We start from the raw sequence: 20,123 nt of genomic DNA, 5'->3' as shown, positions 1-20,123 counted from the left end.
TGAGTTCTGCTGTGGTAAAGAAGGTCTATTTTTGACCAAAAGCTTTGCAACATTCTTTACATTTGTAGGGCATCTCGCCACTGTGATTTCTTCTGTGGTGAATAAGGTTTGATGTGTCACCAAAAGCTTTGCCACATTCTGTACATTTGTAGGGCTTCTCTCCAATGAGAGTTCTTCTGTGGTAAATAAGGTGTGATTTTTGACCAAAAGCTTTGCCACATTCTTTACATTTGTAGAGCTTCTCTCCAGTGTGAGTTCTGCTGGGGCAAATAAGGTGTGATTTGTGACCAAAATCTTTGCAACATTCTGTACATTTGTAGGGCTTCTCTCCAGTGTGAGTTTTTCTGTGGCAAATAAGGTTTTATTTTTCACCAAAAGCTTTGACACATTCTTTACATTTGTAGGGCTTCTATCCAGTGTGAGTTCTTCTGTGGCGATTAAGGTTTGATTTTTGACGAAAAGCTTTGCCACATTCTTTACATTTGAAAGGCTTTTCTCCAGTGTGAGTTCTGATGTGGCAAGTAAGGTATGATTTTCGACAAAAAGCTTTGCCACATTGTGTACATTTGTAGGGCTTCTCTCCAGTGTGAGTTCTCCTGTGGCAAATAAGGTCTGATTTTTGACCAAAAACTTTGCCACAATCTTTACATTTGTAGGGCTTCTCTCCAGTGTGAGTTCTGATGTGGTAAATAAGGTGTGATTTTCGACCAAAAGCTTTGCCACATTGTGTACATTTGCAGGGCTTCTCTCCAGTGTGAGTTCTTCTGTGGAAAATAAGGTCTGATTTTTGACCAAAAGCTTTGCCACAATCTTTGCATTTGTAGGGCTTCTCTCCAGTGTGAGTTCTGATGTGGCAAATAAGGCTTGATTTTTGACCAAAAGCTTTGCCACAATCTTTACATTTGTAGGGATTCTCTCCCATGTGAGTTCTCCTGCGGCAAATTAGGAGTGATTCTAGACTGAAAGCTTTGCCACATTCTTTACATTTGTAAGGCTTCTCTCCCATGTGAGTTCTGATGTGGCAAGTAAGGTGTGATTTCTGACCGAAAGTCTTGCCACATTCTGTACATTTGGAGGGCTCCTCTCCAGTGTGAGTTCTGCTGTGGTAAATAAGGAGTGATTTTTGACCAAAAGCTTTGCCACAATCTTTACATTTGTAGGGCTTCTCTCCATTGTGTTTTCCTCTGTGGTAAATAAGACCTTTTTTTTTACTAAAAACTTTGCAACATTCTTTATATTCGTAGAGCTTCTCTCCAGTATAAATTCTCTGGTGATGAACAAGGCCTGATTTTTTATACGATTTCTGTTGTTCACTCTCACTTGTAGTTTTCCATATTTCCTTTTGTGGTAAATAGTCAAGATCACAACTTTCATATTTTGCACTTATCACTTCATGTAATATATGTTTTAGGCCCTTTTCTGGTGAATATTCTTGGATATGATTAGGAGTCATGGCTGAAATAAACAAAAATTAAAAAAATAATACCTATTAGACTGGGATAAATATATTTTGCATACATAACATGAAATTAAGGTAAAATAAGTACATCAGGAGTGTAGCAGATTAGTAAGTCCAAAGTCACCATAAATCCAAAAAATATATTAGTTCAATAAAAATGTACAGAAAAAAAATTACCTTGGGAATATTATCCAAATTCTTGTAGAGACCACAGTATCCAAGAGGAGTACATCATTAAGATGAGTAATATAATAAAGTGTAGAAAAGAATCTTTAACACCCTTTTGTCCTTCATAAGATAGTATTGGGTATTTAGGAAATATCTACCACCTACCTTCACTGTCAGTAGAATAAGAGAAATGTAAAACATATACAAACATTTCCGGGTTTTTCAAAGTGTGTCCAAAAAATGATTTTTGTCTACCATGACATAGAGACATGAAAATAACTAGTAGATTTTGAGTGATAATACCATAAATATTCAACAAGGGCAAAGAGGCAATGGACTCTTAAAAAGAAATATGAGCAAAAAATTTACTGAGAAATATACATATATGTAAATAAAATTTTTTGTAACAACATTTTAAAAGACGATAAAAACCTTGCATAGCCTGTGGCCATAATATTTGGATGAATTCAACACATGACAATCAAGTATAATAAATTGATTTTTATATTTTTACATTCGTGTGATATGAGAATTTCCTTTATTGACAAATACAACTTTGTTTATTTATAAATATATCATGGTAATTTATACTATATATACAAGGTTAAATGACTAAATAGAATGAATTAACAATCATTATTTCATATAATTATCAATTTTGTTCTTACAATGTATTGTTTTCCTTCTACTAGTATTTATGAAGAACATAATACACTCACTATGTGGTAAAATAAAACTCTTGACCCTATTATGCTCAATAAAATAAAAATATGGAGACTTTTACTATAATATCAACCCTACGCAAAACACAGTGCCTGGTGACAAAATTTTGCTCACTAAATTTCTGACTTCCACGTGTGAATCAAATGCTCCTACAACTTAATAATTCAAAGTCCTTCATATATTTCTTATAACACTTTAAGAGACAAAATGTTTTATAACTAAATAATAATAGTATATAAGTACATATTTTTAAACATTTGACATTGATGGGCACACACATTGAGTCCCTAGCTTTAATACTGAGAAAAATGTTGGCACTAAACACAAAAGCAGGGGTATCTCTTCAATTTTCTGATTTAATTGTTCATGGATACATACTTAGTACTGGCAATTCTGGATCTTTATGTCATCCAACTTTTAATGTTTCATGTGTAATGCTTGAGATTACCCCAAAAATTCTATATCACAAACTACAACACAAGTCTTTTTAAAATTGTTTGAGCCATGCTCTTTCTAAATATCTGTGACTTCTCTCATACAAGACGTACTTTTGCATGACCTCCCAATTAGCAAATATTACAAAGATGCAGCACTGTTCTTGCCTATTTTTATTTATTTAAAAGTTTTTATACTTTTTTTTCCCAAAAATGGAGTATATAATCTACTGATGGCTCCTTTAATGAACAAATGAAAAATAGTACAGCAAATATAAACATAGAGAAGCATGGCTAAATCCGAGACATAAAAACAAAAATAAAACATTAAGAATTTAACATTAGGATACTGACAGTTATGAATTACTCAAAGAACACTAAATAACTATTTAAAAAAGTTTAGAGACTGAAATTGAAAAATATTAACATCAATGAGCACAATGTTTATGTGAATAATTCTTTACGAAAAATGAGAGGGGCATTCCTAGTGTGCAAATCTGAAATTCAACAAATATGGTAGAGGCTTATCAAGCAGTAACAAGTTTAAGACAAGTCTAAGCAACTTGTAAAATACTGTAAAAATTAAAAATCTATAGGATATATAAAGAGAAGTGGGATATATATATATATTGTGAAAAGAATCCAAGAATGCCACAATAAAATAACAATGATCCAGAAATTAAATCACGAATCAAAATAAAAAATATTTAAAAATTACAAAGTAAAAGTATAATGATTTATTCACTTCAAAATATTTATGATTACTAATGCATTATTGCAAAACACAAAACAAAAGAAAAAATTTAATAACAGAATTGAATCTACAATAGAAAACGTGAAGTAAGTTCCATCAGAGAGCATGGAAAGAAACCAAGCATGATCTGCTCCTAGAGGCCCTATTTGTTTAAATATGGATAATGCTCCTGCCTTTACATCTCATCCTTTTGCACAATTTTTAATCAGTGAGATATAGTTTTAAATCATGAAATTTCTCATAATTTTTTGGATGAGCTTTTGTTGAGTGCACAAATTGTATCCTAATACTTGCCTTTTAAAACAGAAACAAACAAAGATCTAGCCTCTATTATATTAATATGCATTAAATATTGTATTATTTACAGTTAATGTGCTCAATATACAACATAAAGTTAATACTCAAAATTGGCCATCTGCATTGAATAGACATTTTATTCTCAAACAGCCATTACCAATAAAATTATGTAATATATGAGGTTCCACCTGACCAGCATGACAAGCTCCAATGGTTTTGCTCACATGGGGAAAAGCATAGACTGCTACACTTATGCTAACATGTCCTGTTTGGAATCTAGCTTCATGCTTGAAAAATAGCAATTACAAATGTACATCAGTGACTTCACAAGCTGATTTCTAAGTTTCATTTAACCCTGGAAGATAAGAGTTCATCTTCAAAAGAGGAGAAACATTAAAAGAGGACCCCACAATACTTAAATTCTAGTTACTTGTTGAGATATAAAATCATCAACAGCCTCAGCTCAACAGGTGTTGGCTAAAATGGGGTTAGAATGTACTCTAGATAACTTTGTTACTGCTTTGATTGCTAAACTCACACAAAACTCTGTAAATGCTTTGGTCTTAACAACAATTTTGCTCTGTTTTTGTACACCAGCTCTGGGAAATTCAGTACTGCCAGATCCTGGACTTCAACAACCCATTACAATATCTTGACTCACTTGCATAAAATTGTTATACACCTGCAAAAATATCTCATGGTATTCATTGTTGTCTTAGCAGAATAATGTGTCCTTACCATCCACATAGTATTTAATAGGTCAAAATCCTGTGTAATTTATTCATAAAAGATCTATTCCTTTTGATAAAAACTGTGATGATTCAGTGAAGCTTCTCTCTAAGGCAGAATTTAACGCTTTGACATTCTCCTTGCTGAGTTTACCTGGACTAGCTCTATGGGCTTAAAAAACTACTATGAAACTCGCCTATGCTATCATAAACAGTACTAGTCATGCCTCCATGGATGTAAATATGCTTAATGAAGAACAAAAACAACATTGTCATGCCATACTTGACAATTATGCTGCAATTGATTGTCTGTTATTGTTACATCATAAAGAATATCAGAAGTTTAATACCATGAGTTCCTTCAATTAAAGTTATAATAGTAATTTTATTTCAAAAAGCTTAGATAACCTTAAAGATATCATTCATAGGGTTCAACAAGATGATGGATTTTGGACTTCTTGGATTGGTTAACTTCATGTTTACTCAATTTCATCTGGGTCAAAAATATTCATAGGTGGATGTTTACTGATGTTGGAACTTGCTGTTGTCTATGTCTGCCCTATTTTTTGCCCCCACCAGCATTAAGGAGATAAGTAATATTATTTATTCAAAAGGCCTTAAAAAAGAGGGAGGTATTAGGTATTCTGATCTTGGAATAGACAGGAAAGTGTGGGGGTGATTGTAACTGGCACCCTGCGTACCACAATTGTAATGCCCAGCAGTTTCTCCCTGAAGATATTAAGACAACTCTACAGGTGTACTATCTAGTTTCTGTGGAAATTTCCTTAGGGAGAAGGGGCTCTATATTTGTATTAATTGTACCTAATCTTGGTTAGCTAGCACATGGGGTTAAAGAAACACTGGGTTAGAATGTAGTCATGGTATCAGAAGCTATGTAATTCTGGGGGATTATATGTGTAGCTGTTAAGAGGGGTGGCCAGTTTTTTTTTTCTTTTTTCCTTTTCACTGTGTGTGCGTTTCTCTCTTCTGTTTGTTCCTTTAAAGTTTCCTCACAAGAAGATTTTAAACAGATCATGCTGGCCCTCACAACAAAAGCAAAGTTTTGATGGTTAATCTGAATAAACTGGGACATCACTAAAGAAGAAAACAGAGAACAACAAGGAATTTGAAAATGTGATAAATATAGGGCAGTATGTGTTCAATGATTACAATCAAAATAAATAAACCTAAGCTTCTGAAAATTTCTTCTGCTGGGTGACTACTCTTTCAACATTTTTTAGTTTGGTTTTCTTCTTGACATTTGAATGACTCAACTGTGCCCGCTGCTATGTGTAGTCTACAATAGTTTACATCACTAAATTATACTAAGTACTACTTATCTAAAGTGAAGGATGTGCAACACACAAAGAAAGAGACAGATTAAAAAGTAAAATTATATATATATACAGAGAGAGAGAGAGAGAGAGAGAGAGAGAGTAAAATATCTGTACTAAAAATGCCCTTTTTTTTGAAACACAAATCTGAAACTCATTTTTATAGAGAAGTTCCCAGAATATACTCTGCAACAGAAGTAAATTAAATAATAATTAGTAATTAATAATTTTAAAGGGAAGTTAAACTTACCCAGGAAAGCCAAGTTTCTATAGTTCTCTAGCATCACATCTCTATATAAACTTTTCTGAGCAGGATGAAGGCATTCCCACTCCTCTTCAGTAAAATCAATGGCTATATCCATAAATGTTAACAGTTCCTAAAATAAGAATAGGTAAATAAATAACATATTGACCACAGGAATATTTGCACAGTCTGTAATGTAAATACAGTTGAAATTAGAGTTAGTAGACTATCATGTAGGTAGTTTTTTGGAACACAATTATACTATTATTTACTTCTGCAGAAAAAGTAATTTAAGTTCAAAAAAGTATACATACTCCACATTTATGAAACACAATATAAAACTCAGGCATTATCACAAAAATATATATTTTGTAATTTTTTATTTCTTGATCTAAATTTTACATATTTTCAGATGAGAAAATCATGGTAATTAAGAACGGGAATTTTCAAATTTTAATTGTACAACCACTAATCAGAAATTTACTAATGTGTAGAATCTTATATGTTATTTCTCTGATAGAGCTGACTATTCTGAATGTGTAGTGAGATCTCTAGTAAGAGAAATTTTGAAATGCAACAAGGTAGGCAGAGCACTTAATGGAAATATTTAATAGTTTATTTAAGTTCGAATATTTTATGGTTTTTATGTATGTTATTAATATGAAAAATAGCAACAACAATCCTGTTTGAATTTTTCCTTTTTATAATTTTAACATACAAAATATATATATATATATATATATATATATATATATATATATATATATATATATACACACACAAACTTTGATCGATGTGTATATTGTAAGATATTTATAATAGAATATATATAGAATATATATAGAAACAAATTATATTTGTTTGAAGATATATATATATCTTCAAACAAATATAATTTGTTTGTTTGGTTTTTTTATTGGTTCTTTCTAGTTCTACCTGACAGTAAATTGATTTTTATGGTATTATGCAAGCATGGGATATATCTTATCCTAATTAAAATCCTGTTCTTGTTGGTGGCTACAATGGTAGGATTCACTTACAGATATATAATATTTCTATCCTTGTCCCTTTTATTTATTTATTTATTTATTTACTTATTTATTTTTGTTTACCATTGTGCAATCTACTGATCTTCTTTTCTTACCCTTCCCCACTTTATAAGATTTAGATTTCACATATCAGCAATAACTTTCAATATTTGGTTTTAAAGAAATGGTTTGTTTTACTTAGCATAAAATCTCCAGATTCATCCATTTCCTGGCAAATGTCATAAAGTCATTCTTCTTTATGGCCGATTCATAGTTTATTGTGTACATAAGCAATATTTTTTATCCTGTCATCATTGAATGGACCCATTCATCATTGAATGGTTGGTTTTATAGCTTAGCTATTGTGAATTGTGCTGCTATAAATGTTAATGTGGCTGTGTCAATGTAGTATGCTGATTTTATGTCCTTTGGGCATATACAGTGCAGTCAAAAACTGGGTAAAATTGTGGTTCCATTTCTTTAACAATATCCATACAGGTTATTATGTTTCACGTAGACCTCTATACAGCTGGAAAAATTGGAATTCATCTATACCTGAGGTGAAAATAAAACATACAAAAAAATTATTAAGCCATAAAATGACTAGAATTTATTATCAAATCATACATCCCAATAAAAAGTAAAATTCAAAAACTAAAAGTAAAGAAAGTCTTAAGCAAAAGAGCAAAATTAGAAGCTATTAAAGATAAACATAACACAGAGTTACCAGTATCAATGTTGGTGCTTTTAAAAAGCAAATGAGCCCAGTCTAGTGATGGACAACTGTAGTTCCAGTGACTGAGGAGGATAAGAAAAAAGGATCATAAATTCTAAGACAATATTATATATAATATTGTCTTATATATATATTGTACTGAGCAACTTAGGGAGGCACTTAGCAACTCAGTAATACTCTGTCTCTAAATAATATATATATATATATATATATATATATATATATATATATATATATATATATATATATAAAACGACTGAGGATGTGGCTTTATTGTTAAGCACCCCTGGGTTCAATCTTCAGTACAAATTTTTTAAAAAGCAAATACAATTAAAAAAGCACTAGCAAATTTGAAAATTCAATGAATAAAAATTATATCAATTATACAGTATATAATTGCAAATATAGGCATATATAATGATTTCTCACTTTATGGAAATACACTCTGGAAAATTTATCCTAAGAATCTTCTGCAATTTTCCAATACTCTGGGTGCAATGATAGAATCTAGATGGTATAGACTAGTACATGGCTAAGATATTTGCTAGATCCATGGTTGTACATAAAGTCTACTGCTGACCAAAATACCATGATGCCACATGATTGATGTTATGAAGTAAAATCAATCAGGGTAAACCTCATAATAAAATAAATGGTGGAACTACAGAAAACACCAACAACAAAACTCTTAAAACACGCCAAGATATTGGGAAAAGAGTGTGATAATAAAATGCTATTTTATCCCTTCACTCATAAAACATAACAACATATTTTGACACATTAAATGCTGAATATAAGTTATTACTAAATAATACTGAAATATATAAGAAAGTACAAAGCTCAAAAGTTTACATACAAAAGGTAGGGTTCATATGATGGTGCACACCTGAAATATCTACTATTCTGGAGTCTAAGGCATGAAGTTCAAAATTTAAGGCCAACTGAAGAAATTGAGCAAACCCCATCTGGAAATAAAATTTAAAACAGAGCTGAGAAAATGCTCAGCATTAAGACACTTTGGTTGAATCCCTAATATCACAAAAGAAAAAAAAAATAGTTTTTTTTGTTTTCAAAATTATACAATATAATAGACTTAAACTTATGAATTACAAAATATTAATACAAAAAAATCAAATGATTACATTAAAAGCTGCAAAACTGACAAGTTAAAAATAAGCCCTAATTTCCTCACATATAATCAAACACTTATATGAAGAAGAAATACAACAGAATGCATAAGAAAAAAAATTCTTGAAGAGTCACTTTAAAAAGGATATATCTAACTTTTCAATTATCATAAAAACTCAAAATCTTTAGAAATTAGGTAACATTGAATAAAATCACATCATATAGATGAATTAAATAGTATTGATGAATATGTGGAATAAATGCATTCACAAAAAAGGAAAATAATAATTTAACCTTTATTATCCATTTGTAGAAACTGTTTTGTAATCATATGTATATGATACACCCACAGAGGAAACAGAGACTAAAATTACAGCAACTTTTCATGAGAGTACATCCACATTCTTCCAGAGTTGAAACCAAGGGGCATGGCTAAAGAGGAAGAAATAATTATTAAATTTTGTAAAATGTAAATTCTAGGAGCTAGAATTTTTGTTGATGTATTATATCCAGTTTGACAAATACTATAAAATACCATGTATGTTTTATGCTGATGTCACATGAATGTTGCATTTCATATGCAGTATTTGAGAAAATAAAAATAAAAATACAGAAAATATTCAACATATTTACAAAGGATAGAACTATTATAAAAATGATCATTTTTCCCAAGGTACACTTTAATAATAACTGGTCATAATTTTACCATTCTTTGATTTTTGTGAAAGAAGAAATCAAAGCAAAAACTTCTAAAATTTTCCTGGAAAGATGAATGTATATAAAATTAGACAAGTACTCTCTCACATGTAAGAACAAATGTACTAGTGATCATTACCTGACACTAATACATGTTATAATACTAAAACAGTGTAGTAATTTTAAGATAAAAAAAAATCACAATACAGAAAACTACATAGGGCAGTTCATATGTATGCAAATATCTTTTTATTGTTCATTATTATAAGTATATAAATCAAAACATATCAATAAAATATTTAATGTTAATGAATGCTACAATCCAACTTCAAGGTAGATGTTAGAATAAAAGGCATAGATTACAAAAGTGATTTGTGTGCAGAATGTGTGTGACACTGGAATTATACACAAGCATCCACCAAAGAGCAGATATAAAGAGAGATAATTTTAAAAAATAAAATAAAAATAAATAAAAGCAGAATATAAGCCTACCTCCATTTATGGTACACCAAATAAATATATACTCCTGTTTTGAGTCCTTCTAAAAACTGTAAAGGAATTAGAGGCACACAAATTGGAAAACTGAAAAAAAAAAAAAAAATATCGACCAAGATGAGATAAGTAGAATGCACTTGAAGATTTTTCTGATTTGAGCAATATGCAAAATTACTGGAACAAAATGCCCAAATACAGTGTTAATATAAATAAAGGAAGACTGGTTTGCATTTGAAATACATTATTTAACTCTAAATTGCCTGTAGTTTAAATGCTAATTTATCTGTACACACAGAGGAAGGAATAAGATATACATGAGTATTTACTCCAGGGGGAAAAATAAGTGGTTTTCTATGGCCATGCAAGATCTATGGGCTTTATTCCATTAGGCCAGAGTGGAAGAGATGTTAAATCTTAAGGTAATCCCTTAATTCCTTAGAGGGATTTGCCAACATTCTCTAAAAATGCAAATAGCTGTTGCTGACAGTTGGACTATATCTAGACAGTACCAAAAAATTAACAGGGAAATACAGACCACCACTGAAAGCCAAAGTGGCAGTTCAGCACTTCCTGATGTCTCTCACCCAGCTCACTTTACTAATAACACCAGACCTAACCAATTCTTTCTGTAAGTAATTTGTCCCGATATTAACTTTTTCCATTCAATGGACTACATCTGAAACCTCAAACATTGAAAGCACTGGTAACTGTGGAGGTGCAAATCTACCTAGATCAAAAAGGAGTGTTCTCACATTGGTGTGAAAACATTGCAATGGGCTAAAATCTCGAATATTAGTGCAGAAAAAATGGTTACAATCACAGATCCCTCGTTATTTCTAAAATAGGTGCACATCAATTTTTTTTTTTCCAGTGAGCATAAGGCACCCTGGAATCTAAAAAGCTTGCATCAGAATTTTAGTGCACCATCCAACTATAAGATCTTCTGTATGAGCACAGCTGTTAGAATGGCTACTCTCAAAAAGTGGAATAGTAAGTAGTACTTCAATTATATGAATATGGAAGAAAGAAACACTGTGCTAGACTATAAAATTAGTGAAGACATTTTTAAAAAATGGAAGTTGAGAGTTCTCTCAGTTATTTATTTGAGAAACTAAGCTCTCTACATTTATATTGCTCTTGAACAAGAAAAGCCCCAAGTACTGGTCTGGACTTATGAGAGGCATTAGATGTGCCAGCTGTGGGATCCTCATATTACATAGTTCTGAAACACAGTTCCAGGAGAATACCAGAGTAGGGAATGAGAATGCTCTCATATACATTCCACAAAAGGAAATCTGAGCATAAAGACACTCTGACAGGTTGTCTCCCTTTGGAGACACAAAGGAAGAATAGAAACACATGAGTTTTCCAATATCAAGTGATTCTTCTTTACTTTTCAATCATGTAAAATGCTCATAAACAACAACAAAAAAAATTTTGCTTTTGATATTTTTCTATGGTACTGGGGATTTGAAACAGCAGCATGTTAATTCTGGGCTATATACCCAGCCATGTTTTCAAATTTTGAGACAGGTTTTTCTAATTGTCTAATTAGTCTACCTAAGTTCCTGATGTTTACCTGGAAATTGCAATCTTACTGACTTAGCCACTTGAGTCTCTGGAATTAATATGCATGAATCATTGCACCCAGAGAGAAAAAATACTTTAAAATCTCATCCAGTTTTTGGTATAACAATTGAAAATACCATGTTCATTTGAAATGTAATATGGGTAAAGAAACTGATAGTACTGCAAAAAAGTAACTGATAATACTGGGAAAGTGGGAAGTTGTCATTGAACAGGAAGCTAAAATTTTATGTATAAATACAACTCAAAATACTGGAGCATAAATTTAAAATCACACTCAGCAACTGTTTGAAGATAAAAAAAAATTAAAAGTACCAGGTATGTAGCTAAGTGGTACAGTACCTCTGGCTCAATCCACAATACCACAATCTCCAAAAAAAAAAGGAGAATGAATTAAGGAAGAAAGAAAAACTGAGATATCTATAGAGTATCTCACCCCACTCCTAGAGGAAAAAATACATGGAGTTGTTATTGGGATGATCTCCTCACTCCAGAATCCACAACACAATCTGAGAAGATTCGGAAATATTGCCACAAATGTTCTCACATAGAATTTAAGGTAGGGGCTGAAGATATTCTATAGGATACTATAGAACTTCCAGTGTCTACTGTTAATATATGGTCCAGTTGACTGGCCAGTGGAAATTCATGGCTGACCTTTCTCAGGAGAAGACACAGGATTGCAGAAACTAAAGATTACACCAGGGATTCTAGCCAACCATAGCCAGTTCCCACCATAGTTAGTGCAGCCAGTTTCAACCAGACTCACCATCCAGTCTCAGGATTTCACTGCACACTCATCATTTACTGTATTTTTAGGAACCACATGTCCTCTCTATAAATCACAAAGTACGTATACAGGAGAAAAAATAAGGTTCACTGAACATAAGTGAGAAAGCCTAGAAATGGATACCAACTCTGGCAGACTTCACACCAGATGGTCACAACTTGCTTCTCTTTACTGAATATGTGTACATTGGTCAATGCTTATATAAGGGGTCCTGATTAGACACAACTTATGTCTTCATATGCTCAATCTGAGCCTAGTGAGTTTTTTTGAGAGTCAGGAGATAACCTCAAATCCAGAAATAAATGATGTCTAATTGTAGGGTCTTGTCTGTACATCTATTTATTTATTTATTTTTCTTTTGAGGCTCTGGGAATTGAAATCCAGATCCTCAGGCTGCAGCGAAATTAAGGCAAGGTATCCTTGGAGAAGTAAAATCCAGCCAACCCAGACAAGCATTTGCATTTAAACTTCCATATGAGGCCTTTTGAATTTGAAGATTATATATGTAAATATATTATTTATTGATGGAAATAATACAGTGAAAATCTTGTAAAATTTCAGTTAACTTCTCTTGTATGGAAACAGAGTGAACATTAAAATTATATGAGGTGGAAAGATAATTGTTTTTTAGAATTCATATAAAAATAGTAAAAATTGAATTTTATAGTATAACCCATAATTTCCACTATGTGAAAATTACCATTGTGAATTTAAAATATTACTAATAAAGTATATGTAATTTTGGAACAGCACCCTCAAAACCATGTCAAGACTCCAGAAAATCTCAGTTCACAGAACCATATTTGAGAGTTATGCTTGTCCTGAGTTCAGGAAGATGAAGGACATGATCACTTCTTTTATGCTACAGGTGAAAGATACATTTATTTTTTTTAACCAATATTTCTTTTGACATATAAAAACTAGAGAGAAACTGCCCTGAGTGAGGGCAAGGAGATTTAACCAGAAAGTGTATGGTGTGTGTGTGTATGTGTGTGTGTGTGTGTGTAATAATAATATATATATATATATATATATATATATATATATATATATATATATATATATATATATATTATATATATTATTATATATATATGTTTTTCCAGAGATCCAAAGTTTTGAGTATATTATTTAAATTGATTAATGGTATATTCCTTATTTTATGTCGTGGCCTTAGACCCAGTGGCCTGTCTATAACATTTTCTTTTTCTTCCTAGGATGAAAGCCCCTTAAGAAAGTGGGCTTGAAATGAAGATGAATCGTGTTGCTATCATAATGTCTTACTGTAATTCCAAGTAGGGGATTTGAAATTTTGCTTCTTTAAGAATAGTACTAAAGCACAAGAAATAGAAACAAGAATCACTAGATGAGATGAATTCAAACTGAAAAGATTTTTCTCAGCAAAGGAAACACTCAGTGAGGCAAAAAGTGATACCAGAGAATAGGAGCAAATTTTTACCACATGCACATCAAATAGAAACCTAATTTCCAGGATATATAAAGAAGTTAAAAAACTTAATAACAGAAAACAAATTTCCCTATCCTTAAATGAAATGGGCTAAGGAACTGAAGAGACACACTTCTTAGAATATAAACAATCAATCAATAAATAAAAAATGTTCAACATCTCTAGCAATTAACGAATTGCAAATCAAAACTACTCCAAAATGTAATCTTATTCCAATCAGAATTGCAATTATTAAAAATACAAGCAAAAATATATGTTGGTGAGGATATGAGGAAAAAGGCCCACTGTTACACTGTTGGTAGGACTCTAAATTGGTGACACCAATCTGGAAAAGAATAAGGAGATTCCCTAGAAAACTTGGAAAGAAACCAAAATTTACCCAGCTATCCCACTCCTCAGTTTAGACCAACGATAGCTAAAAACAGCATAATACAGATGCATATCCACATCAATGTTCATAGCAAAACAATTCACAAAAGGTAAACTATAGAACCAATCTATATGCTCTTCCCTAGATGAATGGGTAAAAAAATATGGTCTATTTACACAGTGGAATATTACTGAGCATTAAAAGAGAATAAAATTATGGAATTGGGAAGTAAATACATGGAGTTAGAGAATATCATGTTAAAGCAAGTAATCCAATCCTCGTAAACCAAAGACAATAATGTTTTCTCTGCTAAGTGGATGGTGATCCACAATGAGGGAAGTGGGAGGTAGCATGGAAGAAATGAAGAAACTTTGAATAAGACAAAGGGGAGGGAGGTGATGGGAGATGTTATAGAGGTAGGTAAGATGGTGGAATGAGATGAAAATCTTGTTGTACACAAAGTAGAGTTACATGGGTTTTGTAACTATACATTCTGAACAACAAGAGAAATAAAATCTTGTGTTCCATTTGTGTGCTACAAAGTGAAATGCATTCTGCTCTATTAGCAAGTTAGAACAAATTAATAAATTAATTGATTTTTGAAAATTCAGGAAAGAGACTTGCCTTTCCCTAGATTTATATATATATATATAATGTATATAATTTATGAACATTTTTTTTTCATATTTCTATCAATTTTTTTAAAGAAATGACAGCAGAAGCATTACAATTCTTATTTCATGTATAGAACACAATTTTTCATATTTCTCGTTGTATATAAAGTATGGCGATACAAATTTGTGTATTTGTGCATGTACTTTTGATGATGGTCTCTATCACATTCCACCATTCTTGATAATCCCCTGCCCCCTTTGTTTTCCTCCCACCCCTCTTCTTTATTGAGAATCCATGGATTTCTCTCATGCTCCCCCTCCCTACCCCATTATGAGTCAGCCTCCTTATATTTGGCATTTTTTGTTTTATTGGAATTGGATAACATCACTTAGCATTATCTTCTCCAATGCTATCCATTTACCTTCAAATGGCAGATATGATTATATACCTAGAAGACTCAAAAAACTCCACCAGAAAACTTCTAGAACTAGTAAATAAATTTAGCAAAGTAGCAAGATATAAAATCAACACCCATAAAGCAAAGGCATTTCTGTATATCAGTGAAAACTCTACTGAGAAAGAAATGAAGAAAACTACCACATTTACAATAACTTCAAAAAAAAAGATATTTTGGAATCAACTCAATGAAAGACGTGAAAGGTCTATACAAGGAAAACTACAGAAACCTAAAGAACAGAATCAAAAAACACCTTAGAAGATGGCTTTCCATCTACTTTCCATCTACTTTGCTCATCAACTATCAAAACTATAATTATTATATATTAGACAAAGGTGTCAAAACATGCACTGGAGAAAAGATAGCCTAACACCTTAGAAGATGGCTTTCCATCTACTTTCCATCTACTTTGCTCATCAACTATCAAAACTATAATTATTATATATTAGACAAAGGTGTCAAAACATGCACTGGAGAAAAGATAGCCTCTTCAACAAAACACTATCTCTCACCATGCACAAAACTCAACTCCAAGTGTATCAAGATCTTGGAATTAAACCAGATACTCTGTGTCCAATGGAATAAAATACAGGCTCTAATCTTCATCATGTGGGATTAGGCCCCAATTTCTTTAATAAGACACTGAAAGCACAAGAATTAAAACAAATAATCAATAAATGGGATAGAATCAAACTAAAAAGTTTATTCTCAGCAAAAGAAACAATCTGTAAGGTGAAGACAGAGCCTACATTTTAGGAGGAATATTTTACCCCGCACATATCAGATAGAGCACCGATCTCTAAGGTACATAAAGAACTCAAAAAAAAAACTAAACAAATAATAATAATTGTGATGTTTATGATGATGATGATGATAATAATAATAATAATAATAATAATAATAATAACCCAATCAAGAAATGGGCCAAGGATCTGAACAGAGAGTTCTTAGAAGAGAATATACAATCAATTAACTTTATATATATATATATATCTGATTGGTTATGGTCCTCCCTTTTCAGGACCAAGAACAGTTCTGGTTCAGTTTCTAAGGAGGGGAAACACGAGCAAGAATCATTCTCAACTCTCCTTTATAAATTATCAAATAAAGGCCAGAACTGAGTGGCGACTTTAAGAAGCCAGCCCTGCCGGCGACCCCAGCAGTGCGGAGTAAGGCTCCGCAAACCCTGAGGAGGTGAAGAAGGAATGGCCCACGGAGCCGCGGGACTCTGACTCTACGGAGCCCGACGTTCCGCCTAGGCGGGACAGCGGAGAGACTAGGAGTGGAGAGACTAGGAGTGTCCAGGAAGAGCAGCTGCGTCCCCCCACCGCGGTTTCCTACCCTGGTGGCCCGGCTCGAGCTCTGCGGTACAGAGAGCCGCCGTGGGGCAGCCCAGCCATGGCCCCCTATAGCCTAGAGACCCTGAAGGGCGGCACCATCCTGGGCACCCGTAGCTTAAAAGGGACAAGTTGCTACCTTTTGGGGAGGCTGTCTAGCTGCGACATGTGCCTGGAGCACCCTTCGGTGTCTCGGTACCACGTGGTGCTCCAACACAGGGCGTCCGACCCGGACGGAGAATGCGACGGCCAAGAGCAGGGCTTCTACCTCTACGACCTGGGAAGTACCCATGGCACGTTCCTCAACAAAACTCGAATCCCTCCCCGCACCTATTGTCGAGTCCATGTCGGGCACGTTTTCCGCTTTGGTGGTAGCACCCGGCTCTTTATCCTGCAGGGACCAGAAGAAGACCGAGAGGCAGAATACGAGTTAACAGTAACACAGTTGAAGGAACTGCGCAAGCAGCAACAGATGTTGTTGGAGAAGAAGATGCTAGGAGAAGATTCAGATGAAGAAGAGGAAATGGATAACACTGAAAGGAAGAGGAATACTAGTAACCAAGATGATGATATGGGTTGTACCTGGGGAATGGGAGAAGATGCTGTAGAGGATGATGCAGAAGAGAATCCCATTGTCTTAGAGTTTCAGCAGGAAAGGGAAGCCTTTTATATAAAGGACCCAAAAAAGGCTCTCCAAGGTTTCTTTGACCGAGAAGGAGAAGAACTAGAATATGAATTTTATGAACAGGGACATAGCACTTGGCTCTGCAGGGTGAGATTACCTGTGGATGATTCAACTGGGAAACAGCTGGTGGCTGAGGCCATTCACTCAGGAAAGAAAAAAGAAGCAATGATTCAGTGCTCACTGGAAGCTTGCCGGATCCTTGATACTTTGGGATTGCTGCGGCAGGAAGCAGTATCTCGGAAAAGGAAAGCCAAGAACTGGGAAGATGAATATTTTTATGATAGTGATGATGACACATTCCTTGATCGCACTGGCCTTGTGGAGAAGAAGCATCTTAACCGAATGAAGAAGGCTGGGAAGATTGATGAGAAGCCAGAGACCTTTGAATCACTGGTTGCAAAGTTAAATGATGCTGAAAGGGAACTCTCTGAAATTTCTGAGAGTCTCAAGTCCTCAAGCAAAGCTCTGTCAGAGTCCCCACCTCAGGATTCTTTAGATGCATTCATGTCAGAAATGAAATCAGGGAGTGCATTAGATGGTGTGTCCAGGAAGAAACTTCATCTCAGAACTTTCGAACTGAGGAAAGAACAACAGAGGCTTAAAGGGTTAATAAAAATTGTAAAGCCAGCAGAGATTCCAGAACTAAAAAAGACTGAAAGTCAGACTACAGATACAGAAAATAAAGCTAAGAAACTTACACTGCCTCTCTTTGGTGCTATGAAAGGAGGAAGCAAATTCAAGTTAAAAACTGGAACAGTAGGGAAATTTCCCCCCAAGCGTCCAGAACTCCCTCCGGCTCTAATGAGAATGAAGGACGAGCCTGAAGTAGAAGAGGAGGAGGAAGAAGAAGATGAAGAAGAAGAGAAAGAAAAGGGGGAGCACGAAGAGAAAATGGAGGATGGAAACAGCAGGTTGCCACAGGAGATAGAGCCAGAAACTTCATTCAGTGCAGGAAATGAGTTCTCCCACAGATCTCACATGTTCTAAGGAAACAAAAAACCATGAAAACATGTCTCAAATCAGCCACATGGAACAGAAGAAAAATTATCAAGAGATTAATGAAACATCTTCATCCTGCAAAGAACCATCAGCACCAAAGAATGAATATGAGAAAAGCAGAGATGAATTGAAGAAAAAGAAAGCTCCTGGTCCAGGCAAATTTCCCCCCACACTTTCTTCTAAATATCCCGAAGATGACCCAGACTACTGTGTGTGGGTTCCACCTGAAGGCCAAAGTGGAGATGGCAGAACTCATCTTAATGACAAGTATGGCTATTGATTACATCAGAGTCCCAGAGGAAGATCTTGTGGACTATGTGACATAGAGTATTTGGAATAATATGTGAAGTTGAATGGCCAGAGAAGTTCAGATGATCTTATGTAAAATCTGGTGACTGACTTTTTCTTCCATGCTCTTGGCTTCTTGAATTTATCTTGTTATCCAGTTCTCCTGATTTGGGAATTTATGTTTAAAAGTATTTATTTTTGTATATATATATATATATATATATATATATATATATGTGTGTGTGTGTGTGTGTGTGTGTGTGTGTGTGTATGAAGGGAACCCTATATTTTGAGAAATAGTAAAGTGAGAAACAGGGATGCTATTATAAAATGAAAAGTCAAAGTGCCCCTAATACTGATTGCCTGTTTGATTTAAGATTTAGGGACTGTGGGTTAGAGGTGTAGCTTGTCTAGCATGCTTGAGTCCTTGGGTTCCATCCCCAGAAACACAATTAAAAAAAAAAAGATGGAGAATTGTGCTTTCCTAAGCATTAGGCTATGTCTGGCAGTTAGGGTGTAGAATTCACTAATATTGCTTCCTCAGATGTGAAATATGAATATTTCATGGATCTGACTCTGGATGTCCTTGTCATTCTTAGAACTAAATTTAGATTGACAGTGAAAGTTTCCTACTGCCTCCAACCCTAATCCTCACTCTACATTTGAGAATAGACCCTGACTTATCAGGACAAGGTTAACCATAGATAGCACCATCTCATATACTCGGGCCCCAGTCTGATAAAAACTCATCCCATTGAATATCTTGGCTCTGACTAATCAATTAGTCATCCTCCTCTTACAGAAGGGTGCAAATATTGTTATGGAATGAAAAGTTGAATGTGTTCCGCCCAATGTGTGTTTTCTCACCTCTGTGTTTTCCTCTTGGGAACAAAGAAATGTAAAAAGATGTCTTACTCCACCCGTTTTCCCCATAATTAATGCCTCACTTTACTTCCATAGATAGAAAGCGGGAAAGTAAAGGGATGCAGCAAGGTAGAGAGCATTTGGGTTAGGCTTAAGGCAGACATTGGGGAGAAATGCTGTGGCCCAGCCAGAGAGTGAATGAGACTGGTTGCTTTTTTATTATGCATTACGCAGTATATACAACAGTAGGCAGGAAGAAGTAATGAGCCATTCCAGTTACCATGACAGATGGGGGAAGTTCTTGTCTACTAAAAGTAAGTCCTTCATCTTTCAAAAGAGTGTTGGTACTCTGAGAAACGTACTTTGGACTTCATTCAGACCAATAGGGAGAACTGATTGATGATATAAGAAGTGTCAGGAATTTGGGGGCAGTGTTCAT

At 33.9% G+C, this 20,123-nt stretch overlaps 1 protein-coding gene across 1 annotated transcript in view; it reads left to right on the top strand.

Annotated features, from left to right (window-relative positions):
* Positions 1-18,937, top strand: part of LOC139704176 (kanadaptin-like) — a 39,973-nt gene extending 21,036 nt beyond the window's left edge. The window contains 3 exon segments of the mRNA XM_071607240.1: positions 16,622-16,689; positions 16,692-18,475; positions 18,477-18,937. Coding sequence (XP_071463341.1) covers positions 16,622-16,689; positions 16,692-18,475; positions 18,477-18,812 — 2,188 coding nt within the window. The 3' untranslated portion in view covers positions 18,813-18,937.
* Positions 18,938-20,123: the final 1,186 nt, after the last annotated feature.

This window comes from Marmota flaviventris, unplaced genomic scaffold, assembly GCF_047511675.1.
Source record: "Marmota flaviventris isolate mMarFla1 unplaced genomic scaffold, mMarFla1.hap1 Scaffold_43, whole genome shotgun sequence".
Lineage (NCBI taxonomy): Eukaryota > Metazoa > Chordata > Mammalia > Rodentia > Sciuridae > Marmota > Marmota flaviventris.
The sequence above is the reverse complement of the archived record's forward strand: the minus strand, read 5'-3'. Positions and strand labels throughout refer to the sequence as shown.